General features: G+C 33.9%; 1 protein-coding gene and 1 pseudogene across 1 annotated transcript; one reads left to right on the top strand and one right to left on the bottom strand.

The window, feature by feature from the left end:
- The first annotated feature begins 432 nt into the window (after positions 1–432).
- Positions 433–6,064, top strand: LOC120198524 (annotated as a pseudogene).
- A 169-nt stretch (positions 6,065–6,233) lies between these two features.
- Positions 6,234–10,218, bottom strand: LOC120198523 (SEC14 cytosolic factor-like). The gene is made up of 11 exons (XM_039199835.1): positions 9,972–10,218; positions 9,831–9,859; positions 8,857–8,940; positions 8,704–8,757; positions 8,416–8,493; positions 8,191–8,244; positions 7,637–7,696; positions 7,452–7,547; positions 7,253–7,354; positions 7,091–7,171; positions 6,234–6,827 (listed from the first exon to the last, which is right to left on the bottom strand). The coding sequence occupies exons 1-11, from the start codon at positions 10,024–10,026 to the stop codon at positions 6,516–6,518; spliced, it is 1,005 nt and encodes a 334-aa protein (XP_039055766.1). The 5' UTR covers positions 10,027–10,218; the 3' UTR covers positions 6,234–6,515.
- Positions 10,219–19,386: the final 9,168 nt, after the last annotated feature.

Below are 19,386 nucleotides of genomic sequence, written 5' to 3'. Positions count from 1 at the left end.
TTTTTATATATATAAAGGTATGACTAAAGTGGGGCTTCTTTAGATGAAAGAAAATATGACAGAATCACAGATTACCATAGACGGTTGTTCAATCTCTTTAATTATTGATATAAACATGTTAGTCCTTTTAGTGATGAAAATTGATGGCATGACAAGGATGGCAAAGAGAATGGACTAATGATCCTTTTCTCTTGATACTTTGATTTTGACAAATGAAAGCTAGTCCACTTAGACGAATCACCCTGAAAAATGAAAATACTCTCAGGTCTTGAGTCCATGGAAAGTAAATTATCCTAAAGTTTGAGAGTTAGCAGATAAATATGAAGACAATCGTAAACAAGAACATTACAAAAAAAAAACATTAATTTGGGAGAAAAAAGTGAAAATCCATACAAAATATAGAAATTATCACAGGTTTCAAAACAAGTCCTTAAAAAAATCGTATTTCCTTCACCCCTCTTAAAAGCCAGCAACAACAAAAATATATCATTCTCTTGAAACAAAACCCTTCCTATTTATCCATCCCCTAAAACCCTTCCTTTCTACCTCTCTTTTGTGCTTGAAATGATGTCAAGTAGCAGAGAAAGAAAAGAGTCATTAACTTTACCAACAAACCCATCATCGTCCTCTTCTCCAATCACAATTTCAGACCACCTTGACAGTTATCTCCAAGACCCAACTTCCCGCATCGGAAGTGCTGCCGGGAGCTACTCAAACGAGGGTCATCTAGCTTCTGAGTAACAATGATGTCGTGTTTGGTTTCTCCAGGCCTGACTTTGGACATCAAGGTCCAATCTCCGGCACTGTCCAGTTCTATGAACGCCATGTATTCCTTTGCTACAAAAGCCCATCAGTTTGGCCTCCGAGGATTGAGGCTGCTGAGTTTGATCGTTTGCCTAGGTTGTTGTCTGCTGCTGTTCTGGCCAGGAAGACTGATAAGATAAAAGAGGTTGGTGTGCTTTTCTTTATTTTCGGTATTTGGATTGGTTTGCTATTCGAGACGTCCCAAGCCCTAGTTCGTTCTCTTAGCTTCAAATTTGTTAACTTTATTCATTTTTAGGTGAATTTAATTGGATTTCTGTTTTTTCCTTAATTGGTTTAATCTTTTTAGTGATCTTAAAATGCAGAAACCTGTGGTTATTTTATGATTTAAATCCCATTTTTAATAATTATTTTAGGTTTTAATTTGTTCTTTTTGGTCTGCCTGTAGGAATAGATTGTCATTAGATTTTGGAGCTTTGAAAGAACGCACTTTGCTACCTTTTCAGATGCAATTTTGACATTTTGGTATCACATTTTAATGTTTTCTAAAGGTTCTTATGAAGGGAAATGTGTTTTCTTTTATTGTGTTTATAGTTTAAAATCCACCTTTTTAACTTATGTTTGGGTTCAACTTTAGAAGATTGATATTGGTTTTCAATGGTTTGTTAAGTAGCTGTGTTTAGGAGTGACTTGGAGGTATGCAATCTGTTCCTTTTTAGTTCTAAATTTGCCATTACAGAGTTTAATCGGTTTTATTACTCTAAAGGATATGATTCTTTTCCGACTCTCTGTTTGGAAGTGATTTGACACTCTGCAGTCTGATGTTTTCTCAGCTTCATATTTGTCATTCGATGTAGACTTGGCATTTCTTACTGATTGGATTTGATTTGTTAACATACAATGCTTAGCTTAAGTTTGGATTCAATGTTCTTAATCAACATAATCCTATGAATCATGAAGGAACTTGATAAATTGTTTTGTTTCATTTTTCTTTCGGTTTGTACTGGATTGCATTAAGTTGTTTAACATAGATTTTCATCTTTCAGTATGTGTTTGTTTTAACTTTCTATGTTTGATGTCCATGATACATCTATAAAAGCATATCCATACAGGTATGCAATTCCGGTTCTAGGTCATTTAAAATTACTTTCCCGATTTTGGACCGCACATTGTGTCACAAAGGTGTTCCCTTTTGGTTACACTGTAAGTCCTTAACAGATATAAAGATTGGCCCTGAAATGACATGCTTTAGAAGAAAAACAGATCATATGATGGTTGGCTGTTGGTTTATCTGGTTTTGTCGGACTTCTATTAGTCCTGAAGTTTGAATGATTGTAGTGAGAATTTGTTATCGAGTTTTTCTTTTCCAGCATGCTTACATTATCTATTTCCGCTTGTCTTCTTTTAGACCCGCTTAACAATATGTGAGGGGCACGATGGAACTGAGACATGAAATGGAGATGTATTGATATTTCCAGACATGATTAGATACAGGTCTATTGCAGCTCCATTGAGGTTTCTTTGGATGTTTTCTTTTATTTCCTTTATTTTCAAGCTTAATACTGATCACTCTTTTAGCTAAGGATGCAGGAGATTGACCCATTTCGATGTTGACACATTTGTTGAAGAAGTGCTCGTCTAGAATGGTGAGTGGCTGCTTGGAACTCCAGAAAAACTACAAGGGTCATTTGTTTTTGTTTGTTCTCATGGATCCCGAGATCACCGTTGTGGAGTTTGTGGACCTCCACTGGTTAGCAGATTCAAAGAAAAGAGAGTTTTTTATCGTTCCTTCAAGCTATCGCATTTGCAATTTGTGGATGATCTTATAATTTTTAGCAAGGCCTCGATTTGTGATTTGCTGAATGTTACAAGGGTGCTTCTAATTTTTGAATTGTTGGCGGGATTGAAGTTAAATCTAGCTAAGAGCAGATTGTTTGGAATTAATGTTGAGGAGGAGGTGGTAGTTTCTTGGGCTAAGGAAATTGATTGTTCAGTGGGATATTTTTCATCAGAGTATTTAGGCTTACCCTTGGGGACCAAGAGAAATTCGATTTCCTTGTGGGAGCTAGTCGTACAGAGATTTCACAACAAGTTGACTGGATGGAAGGCAAATTCTTTATCGTTGGTGGGCAGGGTGGTGTTAGACTGTTAGTAAAATCAGTGTTGTGCTCCCTCCTCATTTATTTTCTTTCTATCTTTCGAATGCCTTGTTCTGTGTTGAATAAATTAAATTCTATTATGGCATCCTTTCTTTGGGGGAATCGACAGGAAAAAGGAACATTCATTGGGTGAATTGGAATTTGGTGTGTAAGCCTAAGAGGTTGGGGGTCTAGGGATTCCGAATTTGTTACTTTTGAACATGACCCTTCTAGGGAAATGGGTATGGAAATTTGCTACAGAAAATGTTTCTTGGTGGAAAAGAGTGGTGTGTTGTGTGTATAATTTGGATCCGAACTCCAGTATGATTGGGAATTCTTGGACAGCACGTGCCTCTTGGATTTGGAAATGAGATGTTAAAAATTTCTTTTCTAGTGATGGATTTGGGGATTGTTTAAGGAAAATTTTGCGTTTGAGAACGGAAAATGGAGAATCAATGGAGTTTTGGCATGATGTTTGGTTGGGAGTAGTTCCCCTTAAAGATCAGTTTCCGAGTCTTTTTGCTCTCTCGAATAATAAATGGGGTAAAGTTGTAGAGTTCAAGGTGAATAATGCTTTGGGTTGGGTGTGGGATATTCATATGAGAAGGAACTTGGTGGATTGGGAGATTGAACAATGGTTACAACTTATCACGTTGTTGAATAATATCAATTTGTCTCCTTATGAAGAAGATTGTTGGATATGGTTAGGGAATGGAGAGGGTTATTTTTCAACTAAATCATGCATCAAGCATTTTTCTGACCAGGCTGCTTATGAGGGGAATGATGGTACTTGGGAAAGGCATATTTGGGTAGGGGTTGCACCCTCCGTGTGGAGACTTTTGTTTGGCAAGTTGCACACCAGAGAGTGGCGGTTAAGGAGGAATTGTTGAAGCGAGGAGTGGTTGGGATCGAGGACCCTTTATGTCCGATGTGTCGTAGATATGGAGAAACGGTTTCACTTTTTTTTTTGCATTGTGAGGTAGTATGGGGTTTGTGTTCTAGATTTTTGAATTTTTGGAATGTTTCTTTTGTGGTTCTAAAGAATATGATTGATTTCATCATTTTGTAGGATGACTTACTTCCGAAATCCATTATTTGGAAATTCATTCCAAGGGCGGTGATGTGGACGGTTTGGAAATGCAAGAACGAGGTAATTTTTCAGAAAGGGAAGGTGGATGCAGTATTGTTGTTCTTTCTTGTTCGATTTAGAACAACTACTTGGTTTGGTGCAAGATTTAAGGATGTGCATATCCCGTTTGACTCTTTAGTGGGAGATTTAAAATTAGTTGATTCAGTGGGAAGACAGAAAAAGGGATGTTCTCCTTCAACGTGGTGGGTTCCTCCTCCGGATGGTTTCTTTAAGCTTAATGTAGATGGTGCGATGGTGAGGGGATGGGATAAAGGAGGAATTGGTGGATTGATTAGGGACAGTAGAGGTATGTTGATTGAGTCGTTTTCAGAAAGGGTTGGGGGTAGGCCTCCTATACTGGCAAAACTATTGGCGATTAAGAGAGGGCTGATTCTTCTTGAAGAATTAGGATCTGCCCTAAGTCAAAGGGTTATTCTAGAATCGGATTCTAGTACAACACTGAATTGGATTAAAAATCCAGATTTATGCACCCCTATGTTTTAGTCCTTGGTATAGTTTCTCGTATGGAAGGACAAGATATTATTTCAAGGCATGTCCTGAGAGCTGCTAATTGGGAAGCGGACAAGTTAGCTAAAGATGGTATTGGTTGATTATTAGGTTATGTATTTGGTGTGTTAAGGTGTAGGGAAATGTTTGTTTTCTATAGGGTGTTTCTTTTCAGTCTTATGTAATCAGTGTTATGTTGTATCAGTAGGATGTTTGGTACTGCTGTGTATTATTGTTCTGATTAATAAAATTCATAGGCACTCTTTTCCTCCTTCCAATGTCCTTCATGTTACTGTTGCAACATGGAGGGTATGAAGGGGACTTTTAATGAAGCCTAATTTTCTATCAAAAAAAAATAAAAAGAAGAGATAGTTTTGCATGGTCTTCAAGGTAGAGTGTCTGTTAGCCCATGCTCACACATTGGGGGGCACAAGTATGCAGGAAATGTTATCATATTTGGATCAAATATCAATGAAGTTTCGGGACACCGGTAGGAATGATCTCTTTTCTGGTGGTTGTTTTCGTTGAATCTCCCTTAATTTGTTAAGCTAGCCTGGTTCCTTTATATATTTTCTGAGCATTTAAAATAAATGCATATGTATTTTCTGCAGGTATGGATATGTTACTCCAGATGATGTACCTACACTGCTAGAGTGGCATATTGGGAAGGGAGAAATTATAGACGCGTTATGGAGGTAATTTTTTCGGCACCAACTTGTTTTATTGCAATCATTGATCCTTCTTTCGGTGTTGGTTTCATGTATAGAATATAATACAAGAGTATTAAGAATGCAATATGCAAAAACATTAGTTTTTAAGGTGTGGCAAACATGAAATAGAAGTCGCAGGGTGTAATTTGACTCGAAACAGGATATATTCATGTAAAACGGGGCCTAGAAGGTACTCGAAATCTTCACCTTCTATTGTAGACGTAGAATTTGACAAGCTTACTATGTATTAATAAGGCATTTTAATGTTTATTTTAGGGGCCCAATGGGTATATCCGAAGAACAGGAGATTTCAAGAGCTAAGACGCCTAGCAAGTGGTGAGACTACTATAGAAGGAAGCACGAAAGAGGAAACACAAAGACAAATGGATGAGATGGGCACAACTGCCTGTCGATCTCAAGATGAATTTGTAAGCTATTGCCAAGGAAATGGCAGTGCTTGTTGCCACGACCCTGCACTACCTCAAAAGTTGGATATCGTGGACACCGACTAGGGGGCTGTTAAGTTGACACCCGAAAAGAAAAAAAGTGGAAAGAAACTTATTTCAATGATCAATAGCGGAAAAGGTGCCAGTGTTCGCAAGATTTGTGGCAAGCCAACTTGGTTTGAGAGCTGGGAGCATGAAGATACATGCGCCGCTCTTGCCGTTGTTTGTGCTGCTGCATCAATCGCTGTTGCTTATAGCTGCTACAAACAGCTAAGTTAGAAATGCGAGGATGATATTTTGCATTGTTCATATTAATGATGATTTGGAGTTCCCTATGTTTCTACAAGAATTTTGTTTGGCATTCGCCGAAAACCATGTATCCGTGGTCATATACCGATTATCATCTACCTCTGTTATAATGACAATGTCTCGGTTGATTGGTTCAAGACTTATTCGAAACCCAAGAATTATAAGCTGATATGAACCTTCAAATTTCCCATTAATGCATAATATCATCAGCCACCAATCCATCCTGAGAAAATTATTCAACAAAGCTGCATTTAGTAGAACTGGGTGGCTCTTGTTTCATACAGAATCTAGTAAATAAAGAAAAGGCATGCGCTATTATCCACAACAAGGTGGCATACCAGGTAGCACCAAATTAGTTTGTCCTCTAAATCTGCATCGAGCTGATGCAAGAGGGCTCTGCTATAATATTTGATGATTGAAATACATGGCCTCTCATTCTACAGTAGCTGATGAGTCTGGTCTCTTTGCAACATATCGGCAACAGTTACATAATCGGGTATAATCTAAAATCTAATCACCGTTTAAGGCCATTTAAGGACTTGCACAAACCATTACGATCTGCAAGCTTGTGCAGCTCGGATTCGATTGTCAGAGCAATTTTAGTATCGTCTGGATCCGGCTCGGGAAATTCTACATGAACTGACCCCTCTCTGACCGGTGAACCTGTCTCTATAAGTATAGCTTGTTGCTTTACATAACTGTAAAGCTGTTGATGGTAGGCGTGATCCAACGAGAAACAGTTATCCACCGTTCCATTGTTGCTGCGACGTGTGAATCCAGAACTTTCTTTTCTACAAAAATGTGGGAGGGATGAATAATCCATTATCTGCATAGTTGGGAAGAACAAGTCAAAAGTCTGGAATAATCCGAATAAAGCTGGATAAAGCAGAAAAACAAATCATGCCAAAGCCAGCAAAACTTTATTCAATCTGACGCATCTATATATACACAAACAAATAAAGATAACATGAGAACCGAAATGACGAACAACTCATTCTTTGCATTATCCATATGGTTTAATTATCTAAAAATAGTTTAATGCAAACATTCAAGAGAGTTTCACAAACATGGATGGAAGGGTATTCTTACTTTCAGCAACTCCTCCTTTCCAGAACCTTGAAGCACCTGAATTTTCCTCTTTGTCCTTTCTTGCAAGAGAGGTTTTACGGCCTGCTAATACTTGCAGATAAGCATTAGGCTTTCCTTTTTGTAAAAATAGCTAAGAGAAGCGGAATTAAGAAGCATAAAAACCTTCCAACATGCCGAAAATATATACGGTGCATTGACAATATAATATGTATGTGTCTTCTCAGGATAATTCAGGTCATCAATTGTTGATATAGTGGTAAGTAACTGCATTAGCAAATAGCACAGGAGAGTTAGCTCGGTAATGAGCAGACAATTCTTTCTTTTCCATTCTGGTGAAAGGTTATATGATACTAAAGTGTACCTTTATTTGATTCAATGCTGAAAGCTTCAAGCCGGTCATATCCAAAACCTTCAGACATGTGCTGATATGTCGTCCGTACTTTTCTGTGGCCGTAGGCTATAACAAAAGCAACATTGTAGAATACATAATAAGTTAGCAAGCAATTATGCCAGTGAAAAGCATCACATTGGCAAAGCCATACTCACCAATAGTACACGATCTCGATATTCGTTCATCTGAATGTGCGACTGTACATAGTAATTCACCTAGAACGCAAAGAATCACAGATTAAAGTGTCATAAAAATAACTCCATACAGTGCAAGCTGAAGTACATGCAACTTATGCTAAAAGATGCCTTCCACCCAACCACAAGTACTAATTTGTTTACCTTTCCAACATATTAAGTATCCAAGTCAGCTAGCATTATTAATAAAACACCTCCACGAGAAGGACAAGGGCATAATGGAAGAGGAAAAAGAATGCAGTTATGGTCAATCTCCGCAAGAATATCTAGAAAACTTCAAAGTATTACATGCCCTCAATTAATCTCTTGAATTTGTTCATTTAAACATAGAAAACAACTTATTTTTCCTAATAAATTATACTGAAAACAAGTTATTTTTTTGCAGAAAAAGCATATAGTTACTTAGAAGTTGAAAAATAAGTCTTCGTATGAGTTAGTTTCAAACATCAAGCCAGATTCTAAGGCTGCAATGCCAGATTTAGGAATAGAGTTAGAACGAGTTACGATCTCCTTACAGATGCCTTATCATATGTGCTAAGCCCAACACCAATAGCAATGACAGGAAGACCCTGTAAATGTTAGGAATGTGTCAATAAGTCACCATGGAACATATTTTGAATGAAACAAAAGTTTTTCTCACAAAGAAAGGGACCCTAATAGCAGCATATTCTACATATTGTCACATCAAAACAAATAAATGTGAAAGTGAACATATATATCTTAATCAGATAAGTAAATACATCTTTTGAGTAGCCCGACAATCCTACAAGCTGAGAATCTCGCACTGATCTATATATATCTGTCGGGATAATTGGTTTCTACATAGAGAAAAAGTAAAATGAGTGATCTCAAGATTCATCAATTGCCACAATAAACTTTGTTGTTTTACCAACTCCAGCCGAAGCTATCTTTAGCAGCTGAGCCAATTCCACAAGTCAGTATGATCTCTATAAGTGTATGCAAAACACATGGTTTTACAATGTCATAAATACACGAGGAATTGGTTAGGGTTTAATGAGAAAACTCACTGCTAAAATGTTGTCAATCTCATTCTGTATTCTCCATTGTAAGCAATCAATTAACTGGATCAGGAAACAAAGTAGAATTTAATAAACAAATATATATATGTATATCGGTGCACAATATTTTGTTATAGATTAAGTTCAATGGATGAATCTCACCATTTTATGGGCTTTCTGAACATTCCAATCTCTTGCTTTGAGAAACCGCACTAAAGTTTCAGTTGGATACCCATGGTGCATGTTCTACAGACCAAGAAAATCAACATTAAATAAAACTTAAGCAGGTCCTAGTACAAACCACAAATACATAACGCCATATTCATTAGTCTATCCACACAAGTGAATTATATTAGTAAGTACACAGCAGTAAACCAACTAGCACATGCAAGTCATTTAACTAAACAAAGACCTGTATAGTTAGAGAAATTAACTCTTCATAACACCTCAAATGTCACTAAAATTTGAGGCAGCAGAAAAGAAAATTGCTTTTAAGTATTTCATTTATCTATACACTACACTTAGCTCTAGATACTTTATATCAAAACTTCGACATATCCAGCTTGTACAGTTAATATCCGTAGATACTTTATTTTGGCTACTTATATCTTCATCTCTTCTTTGATTTAAATATATTTATCTAGCAGGAACTTCCATAAGTGACCAGGAAAAAACTGACCTACAAATAATTTAAGATGATCTTACATTTCAATTGTACCACCTAACCGTCGAATGATCACGCGATAGCAACGTGTTTCAGAAACTAATCAGAAAGTTCATGCTAGCAAGAAGTAATAACTAAGGTTTTTGCAACTATTTGCCAAGTTGCTAAACTATGTAACTATCCCCGTAAACTAGTAAAATACTGAGAGAGAGACAAAGTTCCAAACTGAGTCAAATCAACTTCACTAAACCAAAAGGCTTCATAATTGATATAAATCCAGCAAGAGATAGATCAGAATCAACACATATGAAATCGCATGCAGCCAATCAGTTGGATCAATTCCACAGCAGAAGTTCAAGTAATTAAAAGAAACTCGCCAAAATGTTAATAAAAAAAGGAAAAATCTAATTCTAGCTATTATTCAGCTCCTTATCTCAGCACCCAATTACAAAAATTAAAATAATAAGCTGACCTGAAATGTCGCCTTCATCTGCTCATCAACTGTTAGTCAAATTCCCCAGGAAAGAAAAATGTTAGCAATTTGCAGATCGAAAGAAAAGAAACTCAAAGAAGAAAATATCAAAAAGTATCGATTTTTTTCCTTTAATGTTACCATTTTCCATCAAAGACAGAAATTGCTTGATAGTTTCTTGATGAGCATTGCTCATTTTGTCTTTCTAGTTCAATTTCCTTTCACACGGATAACAAAAAATGATGGTAAGTAAAGAACAAAACTTTGATAACGAGAAACTAAAACTTTCACTAAAAACAAAAGCTCTCCCGTGCGATTCAGTTCTTGATGTTACTCTCTTTATAGTTCAAGTTCGAAAATTTAAGTTAAAGAATCACACAAAAAGAGATAATAATAATAAAGCATAAAACTTTTTTTGAAAGGAATTAAATAGAAAATAAAAGTCGAAAGTATTTGAAATCTGGGTTCCTACTTTTTGAATGAAGCTGCTTCAGAGGAAATTATTAAAGGAAAACATATTTGGCTTTATTAAATGAATGGTTAAAATAGAAAGAAGGAAAATGTTTTATAAATACCATATGCATATACAGTATTTATGCCTTAGCTTTTTCTTTTTTTTTTTTCCTTTTTGGCAGTAACATATCTTCCGGGACGGTGCCAGAATCTGATATTAAGAAGATAAAGGATACTTAAATAATAAAATTAGAAAGTAAGTGTTAAATTGATTAATATTTAAAATTTTAAGGGCTTAAAGAGTTATTAGACTATAAAAAGTGAGGAGTAATAACCCCTCCCAAGACCTGCATAATTATGTAACTTCTCTATAGATACAAGAACCTGATTAAATTTAAATTTGATTCGAATTCAAAAAGATATTATTTTGACCTTGAAATTTTTAATATTGATTTTTCATCTTCTTTGTTGTCGAATTTTTATTTTTAAAGTCATTGAATTTCTTAATTCAAGAACATAAAACATTAGAATAGAATGATAATTTACATACATAAACAAAAAAAAATTATATAACAACGAGTATAATTCAACGACGGAATATTAAATTAAACGGTAAACTATATTTAGTAGTCATTGAGTTTTTAGGATATTTTTATTTTGGTCACTAAACTTTTAGAATTTATATTACGATCACTAGATTTTTAATTCATTTTCATTACGATAACTATAGTTAGTTGTCGTTAGAAAATATTGACACGAGTTTTTTTCCCTAAAAACATAAATGTTCTAAATTGACAATCATAAAAATTAAGTTTTCGAAGAACGGGGTAATCATATGTTGATCTTAACGATGGGAAGACTTTGTTCGATCAAAAGATTAGCATAGTTTGAATTCAAGTTGAATTGACAATTAACAGTGATATATTGTAAAGTTTTAACATTTATTTTTTTATTGGATTGTTTTCCCCTTTCGTCATTGTTTTTATCGTAGTTCAATAGTTTTTTCCTGGTTGAAAAGATCATCAAACTACTCATTTTCTTCTCTTTCTTTCCTTTATTTTAAACTCATCAAAAAATCTTTTAATCTCCTCAAAACTCAAGTAAATCCTAATTAAAATTAGAAGTTAAAAATTTTCAATTTGTCACTCTCAATCGTCGGACCAGCTTGAAACCAAACTATGTTAATCTTCTAGCCTAATAGATCCTTCTTACTATTTGGATTGATCAACGATCGCTCCAGTTATCATATATTTGATTTTGACGATGACTATAAATATAGAATCTTAAGTTTTTATTTTCTCTTCAAAAAGGCTAATGTGTCACGTTAATATTTCATAATCGCATAGACCATAATGAAAGTGAACTAAAAATTTAATGATTGTAATACAAGTTTTAAAAGTTTGATGATCAAAGTGAAAGCATCTTTAAAATTCAATGACCGCTAGTGTTGTTTACCCTAAATAAAATCATAAAATGAATACTTGATAATAATTAATTATTCACCATACACTTGTTATATTTGTTTATTGGATGATGTAACTCGACCTATGCCTTGGCACACCTAAAGGGACGTCTTCCTATTCTATTTGTCCCTAGTTAAACCTTAGCATAAATGCTTGGCCCTTTACCCTATCAATAGGTGATAAAAAGATTTTTTTTTTAATTATCATCACTGATTTATTATTGTTGTAACTATTTTTATTTAATATATAGATCGACTTTTGTAAAAAAAAAATATAAATCGATTAATTCTATTGCAAAGATTTGTTGTGAAGGAGATCTTTTAAATTCAATTTGTTGTATCTGTAACATCTATATTCAATTATTTAATTTTATTTAAAAAATCTAATATATCATCCAAGTAGATCAATTGACGATTAATATTCTTAGGGTAAAGTATATAAATGGTCCTTCAACTATAAGACGTTACTTTGTTGAGTCCTCTGACTATTAAAAGTTACAAAATGGTCTCTCAACTCTAGGATTTTGTTTTGTTGAGTCCCCGACTATTAAAAGTTACAAAATGGTCACTCGACTAACTATTTTTTACAAATTCATTTTTTCCCGTTAAACATTCGACGATCGTCTGAGCTGGACGTTACTGGTATCGTCGTTGTTTTTAAGCACTACCTCGACGATATAATATTTCAAGCATTGGCTCGACGGTATAATGTAAACAGAGAATCGATCCACAAAATGCACCTCAAATGATTCTATTATCAAATTTTATTATATCTCATTCAACATGTTTACGTTTAGCTTAGGCGAATGCCAATTTTTAATAGAAGATGATAAGTTTGAAACATATGAATAGTCAGATGATTATTTTGTAACTTTTAAAAGTCGAAGGACTCAATAAAGCATCGCCCTATAATCGAATGACCATTTCGTAACTTTTAATAATCAAGGGAATCAACAAAATATCGTCCTATAATCGAAGATCATTTGTGTACTTTACCCATATTCTTATTATTATCTTTGATTTGTTTTATCATGTCCAAATCAATAGGAATTTTGATAGAATTTAAGCCTACGATTAAACCCAAAGTTGTTTCTCAAATTTTGTAACTATGGATGAGATCATAAATATTATGAGGGGTCAAAGTAGGCATAGAAAAATATAAATATTTATAGTGAAAATTTGGCGTGCCTATCTCCTAAACTTGTCGCTGCTGCTGCTAACTCTTATGTATTTGTTACTTAGCTATATTCTGGAAAATATTTTGATGGTCTTACATGATTTTAGGGTAAAAAATAATATATTTTGTGGATAATAAAGATTGATAAACAAAAAAATTAAAGTATTTAGGTTAAATTCCATTAACAAATTGAATATTGATGATGCTAAAGAGAGAATGATGCCCCATATTATATAATAATGGTCATCAATCTTCAGCTATTGCATATTCCCGGAAGGAAGTTTTTTTGAAGCTTCATCCATTACATGTGTTTTCTAATGGGTAAACTACGGATTTAGTCGTCATTTATTTATACGATTTCATTTTATTTATCAAACTATTTTTCTTCAAAAGTATACTTAATCTTATATTTTAGTTTTATTTTAGTCATCAATCATTAAAAAATTAACATTAATATTGACGTATCACCTTAACTCCATAAGATAATGTCAAATTATCATTGAAAAATAAAAAAAATTACTACGTCAACAGTTATGTTCATTCTTAACAAAACAAGAAAAAACGTAACATTATGTATGATCTTTTAGAAAAAGAAAGTTGGGTGATAAAAAAGGAACTGCATGAATAGATAGGTGATAGTATGCAATTTACCCTTTTTCTATTTATGGTTGTCGCTTTGAACATAAAACTGATCTGATTATGTTTTACAAGACAAGAGAGAGGTATATGTGCTGCTCAGATCAGTAAAAAAAATGAAAGTCCAGAGAAAACAGGAATATGTAAGTACAGAAATAAGGATAGATGCTAAGACTAAGCACTGTTGCTAATTATACACATTAAATAAAGGAAAAGGAACAAGTTCCGAGGCCCAATAATTAAGTCAGCTAATGAGAATGTTTCCATGTGTTGCTTCCTCTCTTGCTCAATCATCAAACTTTCACATGCATAGTTTGACATCATGCGAGTATATCTACTATTTTCTAAATGTTCATGTGCAGTGAAGGAGCTATAGCTCCCAATTCTTTTAATTAAAAAGTAGGGCAAACTATGCGTTTAATATTTAAATTATTAATTTTATTTTATTTTGGTACTTAAACTTTATTATTTTTAAAGTCGTGCATAACATTTAGTTTAAGTTTCATTTTGGTACCTATTGTGAAAAACATAATGATGATATTGACGTGTTATTATAAGGTATTGTCACATCATCATTGAAAAAATAAAAAAATATCACATCAACTATTTTATTAATTTTTTAATGACGAGATACTAAATTGAAACATAAACTAAACATTATGTATGATTTAAAAAAAAAAAAATTTAGGTACTAAAACAGAACAAAAATAATAGTTTAGATACTAACTGTGTAGTTTATCCTAAAAAGTATATAGAGATGTATACTTAATTAGACACTCCAGTTTAAATTAATTTGATTTGATTTTTATTTTTATTATTAATTATACTTTACTCTCTTAAATTTAAACAGTAATTTTCCCTTCTTTTAGAGATAAATGCTCATATCGACCCATGATAAAAAAAAATATAGGATTGACATAATTAATAAATAAAAAAAATTAATTTTAGAGTGAATCTGTATCCATTCTGAATTAAGAGTAGATCCGTCACTACCCACGTTCATATTAGGTCTTGCCTTTGCAGTGGAATATGAATGTTTGGTCATTTTCCAAATCCATGCACGTCACCAAACTCTACATCAAAACTACATGTAACATGTGTCATCTACTCCCATTTGCTTACCACATGAGTAGGTCCATAATGCTTTCTTCGTGTCAACATAACACTTTTGTTTTCTCACTATCTCTAACATCAGTGGCATGTATTCAAAGGTTTGATTCTTGAAATGCCCCCTAAACTACAAAAGGACCACTCACTCTTCTTCCATGCAATGTCACAATGTAAAGGTGTGTGTCACAAAGTAATTCCCATCCTCTTGATTTAATTAAAAGCTAGGGTTCATAGATTAGGGAATATTATTAAGCCTTATAACCCATAACAAATAAACCCGCCCTAAAGAATAAAAACTTAAGAAGTGACACCTACTTGATTCTTTTGTTTTTACATGCACATGTTGTCTATATTAAAGATATTGAGATAAACTTGGAGCCAAAAAGTTCAATTTTTAAGGTAAATTACTTCAAGATCATTAAATTTTGGGATTAATTCTATTTTTACCGTCGAATAAAAAATTTGTCAATTAGGTCATTAAACTTTTTTTTTCAATCAAGCTAACAACACTACATCAAAAGAGTTCTTAAGCGGCGTTTTTAGCGGCGTTTTGAGAGTAAACGCCACAATATTTTAGAATATAGCGGCGTTTGTTGCAAAAACGCCGTAATAGAATGGTAATTTAGCGGCATTTATGGCACAAACGCTGGTATAGAGTTATTTATAGTGGCGTTTTATCAACAAACGCCGTAAAAGATTAGTCATTTAGCGACGTTTTTATAAAAACGCCGCTATAGAGTAGTAATAGTGCAGCGTTTTTTGATTAACGCCGCACTATGGTTGTTTATAGTGGCAATTTTAAAAAACGATGCAATATGCTTCATCAATATGTGATACTTTAGCTGTGTTTTTTGTACAAACGCTACAATATAATATACATATAGTGGTGTTTTTCCAAAAAACGCCGCAATAGAGAAGAATTTTGCAGCGTTTTACGCCAAACGCCGCAATATAGTGGTAATTTAGCGGCGTTTATACCACAAACGCCGCAATAGAATGATAAATTAGCAGCATTTATATCTCAAACGCCGCAATAAATAATGCTTTAGCATCGTTTTTAGACAAAACCATAATAGTGTTACTCAAATATTGGTTTTTTTTGTATAAACGCCGCAAAAAATATGTGATATAGTGGCTTTTTTTTAAAACGCCGCAAAATGTTAAATATATGGTCTTCCCTTTTCTCCTACCTGAACCCTAAAATCATTTCAACTCTTCTTCCCTCAAAGCTTCTTCTCTGGTACAACAACATGCTGAGTACGATTCCAAACGACGTCGTCTTTTGAATCTCCCAACGATCAAATCGGCCCTCTGACCGAGGAACTATAACACAATTGCACGGTTTGATTCCTTTTATCAGTAATGATATTTTCATTTTTGTTTTTGTTGGTATTCTGAAAATGGGGGAAACCTAGAAAGCTAATGTATTGGAGAAAAAAGGAGCAGGTGTTGCGTTGAGTAAGAGAAATTATCGTAGGAATGTCTACGTGGCGTATTTGCTCTGACGATGGATCAAAATTATCATTGGGAGGCTATCGGTCCGGTCTCGCCGTCGAAACTCGATGATGAGCCGAAAGGAACTTCTATTGCTCCATACCCTTCCATGGTCGATCTCCTAGTTGAAGGTAATAATCTATAAATCTTTAAGTCGCTATGCTATATATACTATTTTTCTACGGTCAGTAAAATTTCATAGATCGTACGCATGTATGATCTTCGAAGCTTATTGAGAACGATGATAGAGGAGTGAATAAATACCCGATGTTTAGAACCGAATTTGGTAACTATGTGGCGTTGAAAGAATCTTCAATTGCAAAAGCAGTATATATCCTCAATGAAGACGACGTTGCCTCAACTGTTACTCCAAGTAAACACTTATATCATCTATTTAAATTTAATTTAATGTTTGATTTAGTTCCCAAGCAACCTCCAATCAAGTTTCATAGTGTAGGTGGAAGGTCGTTATCTGTTTCAAGTGAAGCACTGAAGCGCGCAAAGAGTCTTCTTGGTGAACCGGAAGTTGGGGATTTATTTGGTGAAATGGATGAAGAGTTTCTCCATATAGAGTTTACAGGGAGGAAAAATTTAACGATGCATCGTCAAACAAGGAAAACAACTTTCCTACGTTCTTTCCCCAAGAAGGAGCATAACTAAATATATTCTAGTGAACAATATGATGAAAAAACAGTTTATGCATAACTTTAATGTTTCTAAATTTTATTGTATTGCCTCTACTGTTAAGTATATTTATGCGTAACTTATGGCTTAATTGAAATGTATGGTTGTTAGTAATTAGGTTAAACAAAAAGAGGAGTAAATTTATGTACTTATGTAGAGCATAAATTAAATATTTATAAAATATTTGATTTTATATAAATCAATGTATTTAGCAGCGTTTGTATAAAAAACCACGCTATATAACCCACCTTTTGCGGCGTTTGTATAAAAATGTAGAGTACAAATGAAATATGTAAAATCATATAATTTTATCTAAATAAAGGTAATTAGCGACGTTTTCATAGAAACGTCGCAAAAGAGTTGGACTATAGTGGCGTTTTCATAGAAACGCCGCAAAATATTAGTAATTTAGCAGCGTTTTTACAAAAACGCCGCAATAGGTTCCACATATAGCGGCGTTTTTCTAACAAACGCCGCAAATGATTCGTACTTTAGTGGCGTTTTGACAAAAAACGCCGCAAATGTTTTTAACATTAGTTGTGTTTTTAATTAAAAACGCCGCAATTGGTTACCCTTCAGTGGCGTTTGTATATTTAAACGCCGCAAAGTCCGTTTTAATTCTCCTCTAGCCCTAGCCCTCTTTTCCATCGCTATTATTCGTTCCCTCACGCCAATTACAGAAGCCATCTCATTCACTTCGCCCAGCTTCCTTCGCCTCCAATGTCGTCGCAAGTAGTACACCATTCTTCGATCGATAAGTAAAATCCCAAATCTAACCCAGCATTTCTTAACCCTTCTTCCCTTGTTTCCCTTCGATTTCTCTCTGATTTCATACTCGGATAAAAAATTACGCGACGAAAATGAGAAGATTTTCGCGATACCCAGGTTAGGCTTTCTTTCTCTTAGTAGTTGATTCAACGTGATGAATTTTGTAATGCGTAGTCCATAGCTCTACGTAGCCTTACGATTAGCATTTCATTTATTGCAGCAAAGGCTTGTGTAAACAAACCTTTCGTAACTGATAGACCTGTGATTCCAGATTGAAAATCTATTTTAATTGCTTTTAAGTTGTGTTTTTTTACTAGAAGCCAATTAACTTGATGGTTAAGTTGGTAGCAAGATATGCCATAGAGGTAATATTTAAATTTATGGAGTGCGTACCTTTAAAGGCAGTATGATTAAAATTAGTGGAGTGTGTGTCCTAATTATGTTTTGTTTCTCTTATCAAAAACAACGATTTAATTTGTTTATGGTTTGTATATCGTTGCATGTATGCAAATTTTGTTCATTGTGCATATTGCGATTTTCACTCCATTATTTATGAACTTTAGCCTTTTGTTTAGAATCTTTCTATTGTTACAAGAATATTGGGTTTTAGTTTCTCTTACTGGCTTCTTCCGCTTCATCATTTTTTGTTTGTAATTTGTGTTAGAAATATGTTCAAACTTAGTTCATGGACAAATAACAAATAGTTACACCACATTGGTTATGTTTTTAAAGTAGAATGGTTATCATTCTCCATTTTTGTTTCTTAACTCTCATTGTTTTATGTTTTAGGAGTTGGGCATAACTTCTGATGAAGCATTGAGTTTGGAGGACTTACCTAAGCGTTCTATTGTATTTGGAGAAGGGTACGATAGATTTTCTATTTTCGTGTTCGTTCTTTCATCTGTTTAGTTTTTTAAAATCCCAAGATGACTTATACTCGTCTAGGTACATTGTTGTTGAGTTTGCATCAATCTGGAGAGGGTTGGGTGCTTATGTAAATCTCTTTTTCAGAAGGGAGCTTCATTTGAGGTCGTTATCTAGTATGATCTTATTTATTAGTGCCATATTTTCTTGTATTTCATAAGAACTCCCAGATCTGATCTAAGTTAATTTTATTTGATGTATATTTACCAGTCCTATAGTGACTGCAATTGATTTACTCATAAAGTGTTAAGCTTTTCTCTCTGATTTGGTTGAAAATGAGATGCGTAAAACTCGTAAATAGCTCTTGGTGTTTTCTTTCTCATTTACTTGTGTTTCTCACCACTTTGGTTTTATTTGGTTCCCTGATAATTGAAACATACATGTTGTTTTGCAAATGTTGACAAACGATTTAATGCGTTTTATTGAAGATTTTGTTATTATTGGGAAATAACGTACAATTTCTCATTTATGGAGTAAATAACATGGTTCGTGAATTTCATTATGGCCCTCTTTAGGTTTATTATTTATTGTGCTCCAATATAACACCATGAGCAAATTTAAAAAGTATATGGCACTTCAATCTGTTTTCTTTTTGTTGAAGTTACATTTCTGGCAGGCCTATTTCTTTGAATTTTATAGAACGACATGGTCTTGTTTTTCAAATTGGATGTGGGAGTTAAAAAGAATTTTGAGTTGTATTTATACTTGAGTTTAGTCTTACCTGCATGCTACAGTTGTGCTGGAAGTATGTTGTATTTAGATTAGGTGGAAAATCTTTAGCTTTCTTTTCATTGAAAAAAAGGTGGAAAAAAGAGATTATGTTTAAAGGAAGAAAATTTAGTGTCTAA

The sequence above is a fragment of the Hibiscus syriacus genome, unplaced genomic scaffold, assembly GCF_006381635.1.
Source record: "Hibiscus syriacus cultivar Baekdansim isolate YM2019G1 unplaced genomic scaffold, ASM638163v2 tig00117056_pilon, whole genome shotgun sequence".
NCBI classification, from domain to species: domain Eukaryota; kingdom Viridiplantae; phylum Streptophyta; class Magnoliopsida; order Malvales; family Malvaceae; genus Hibiscus; species Hibiscus syriacus.
The sequence above is the reverse complement of the archived record's forward strand: the minus strand, read 5'-3'. Positions and strand labels throughout refer to the sequence as shown.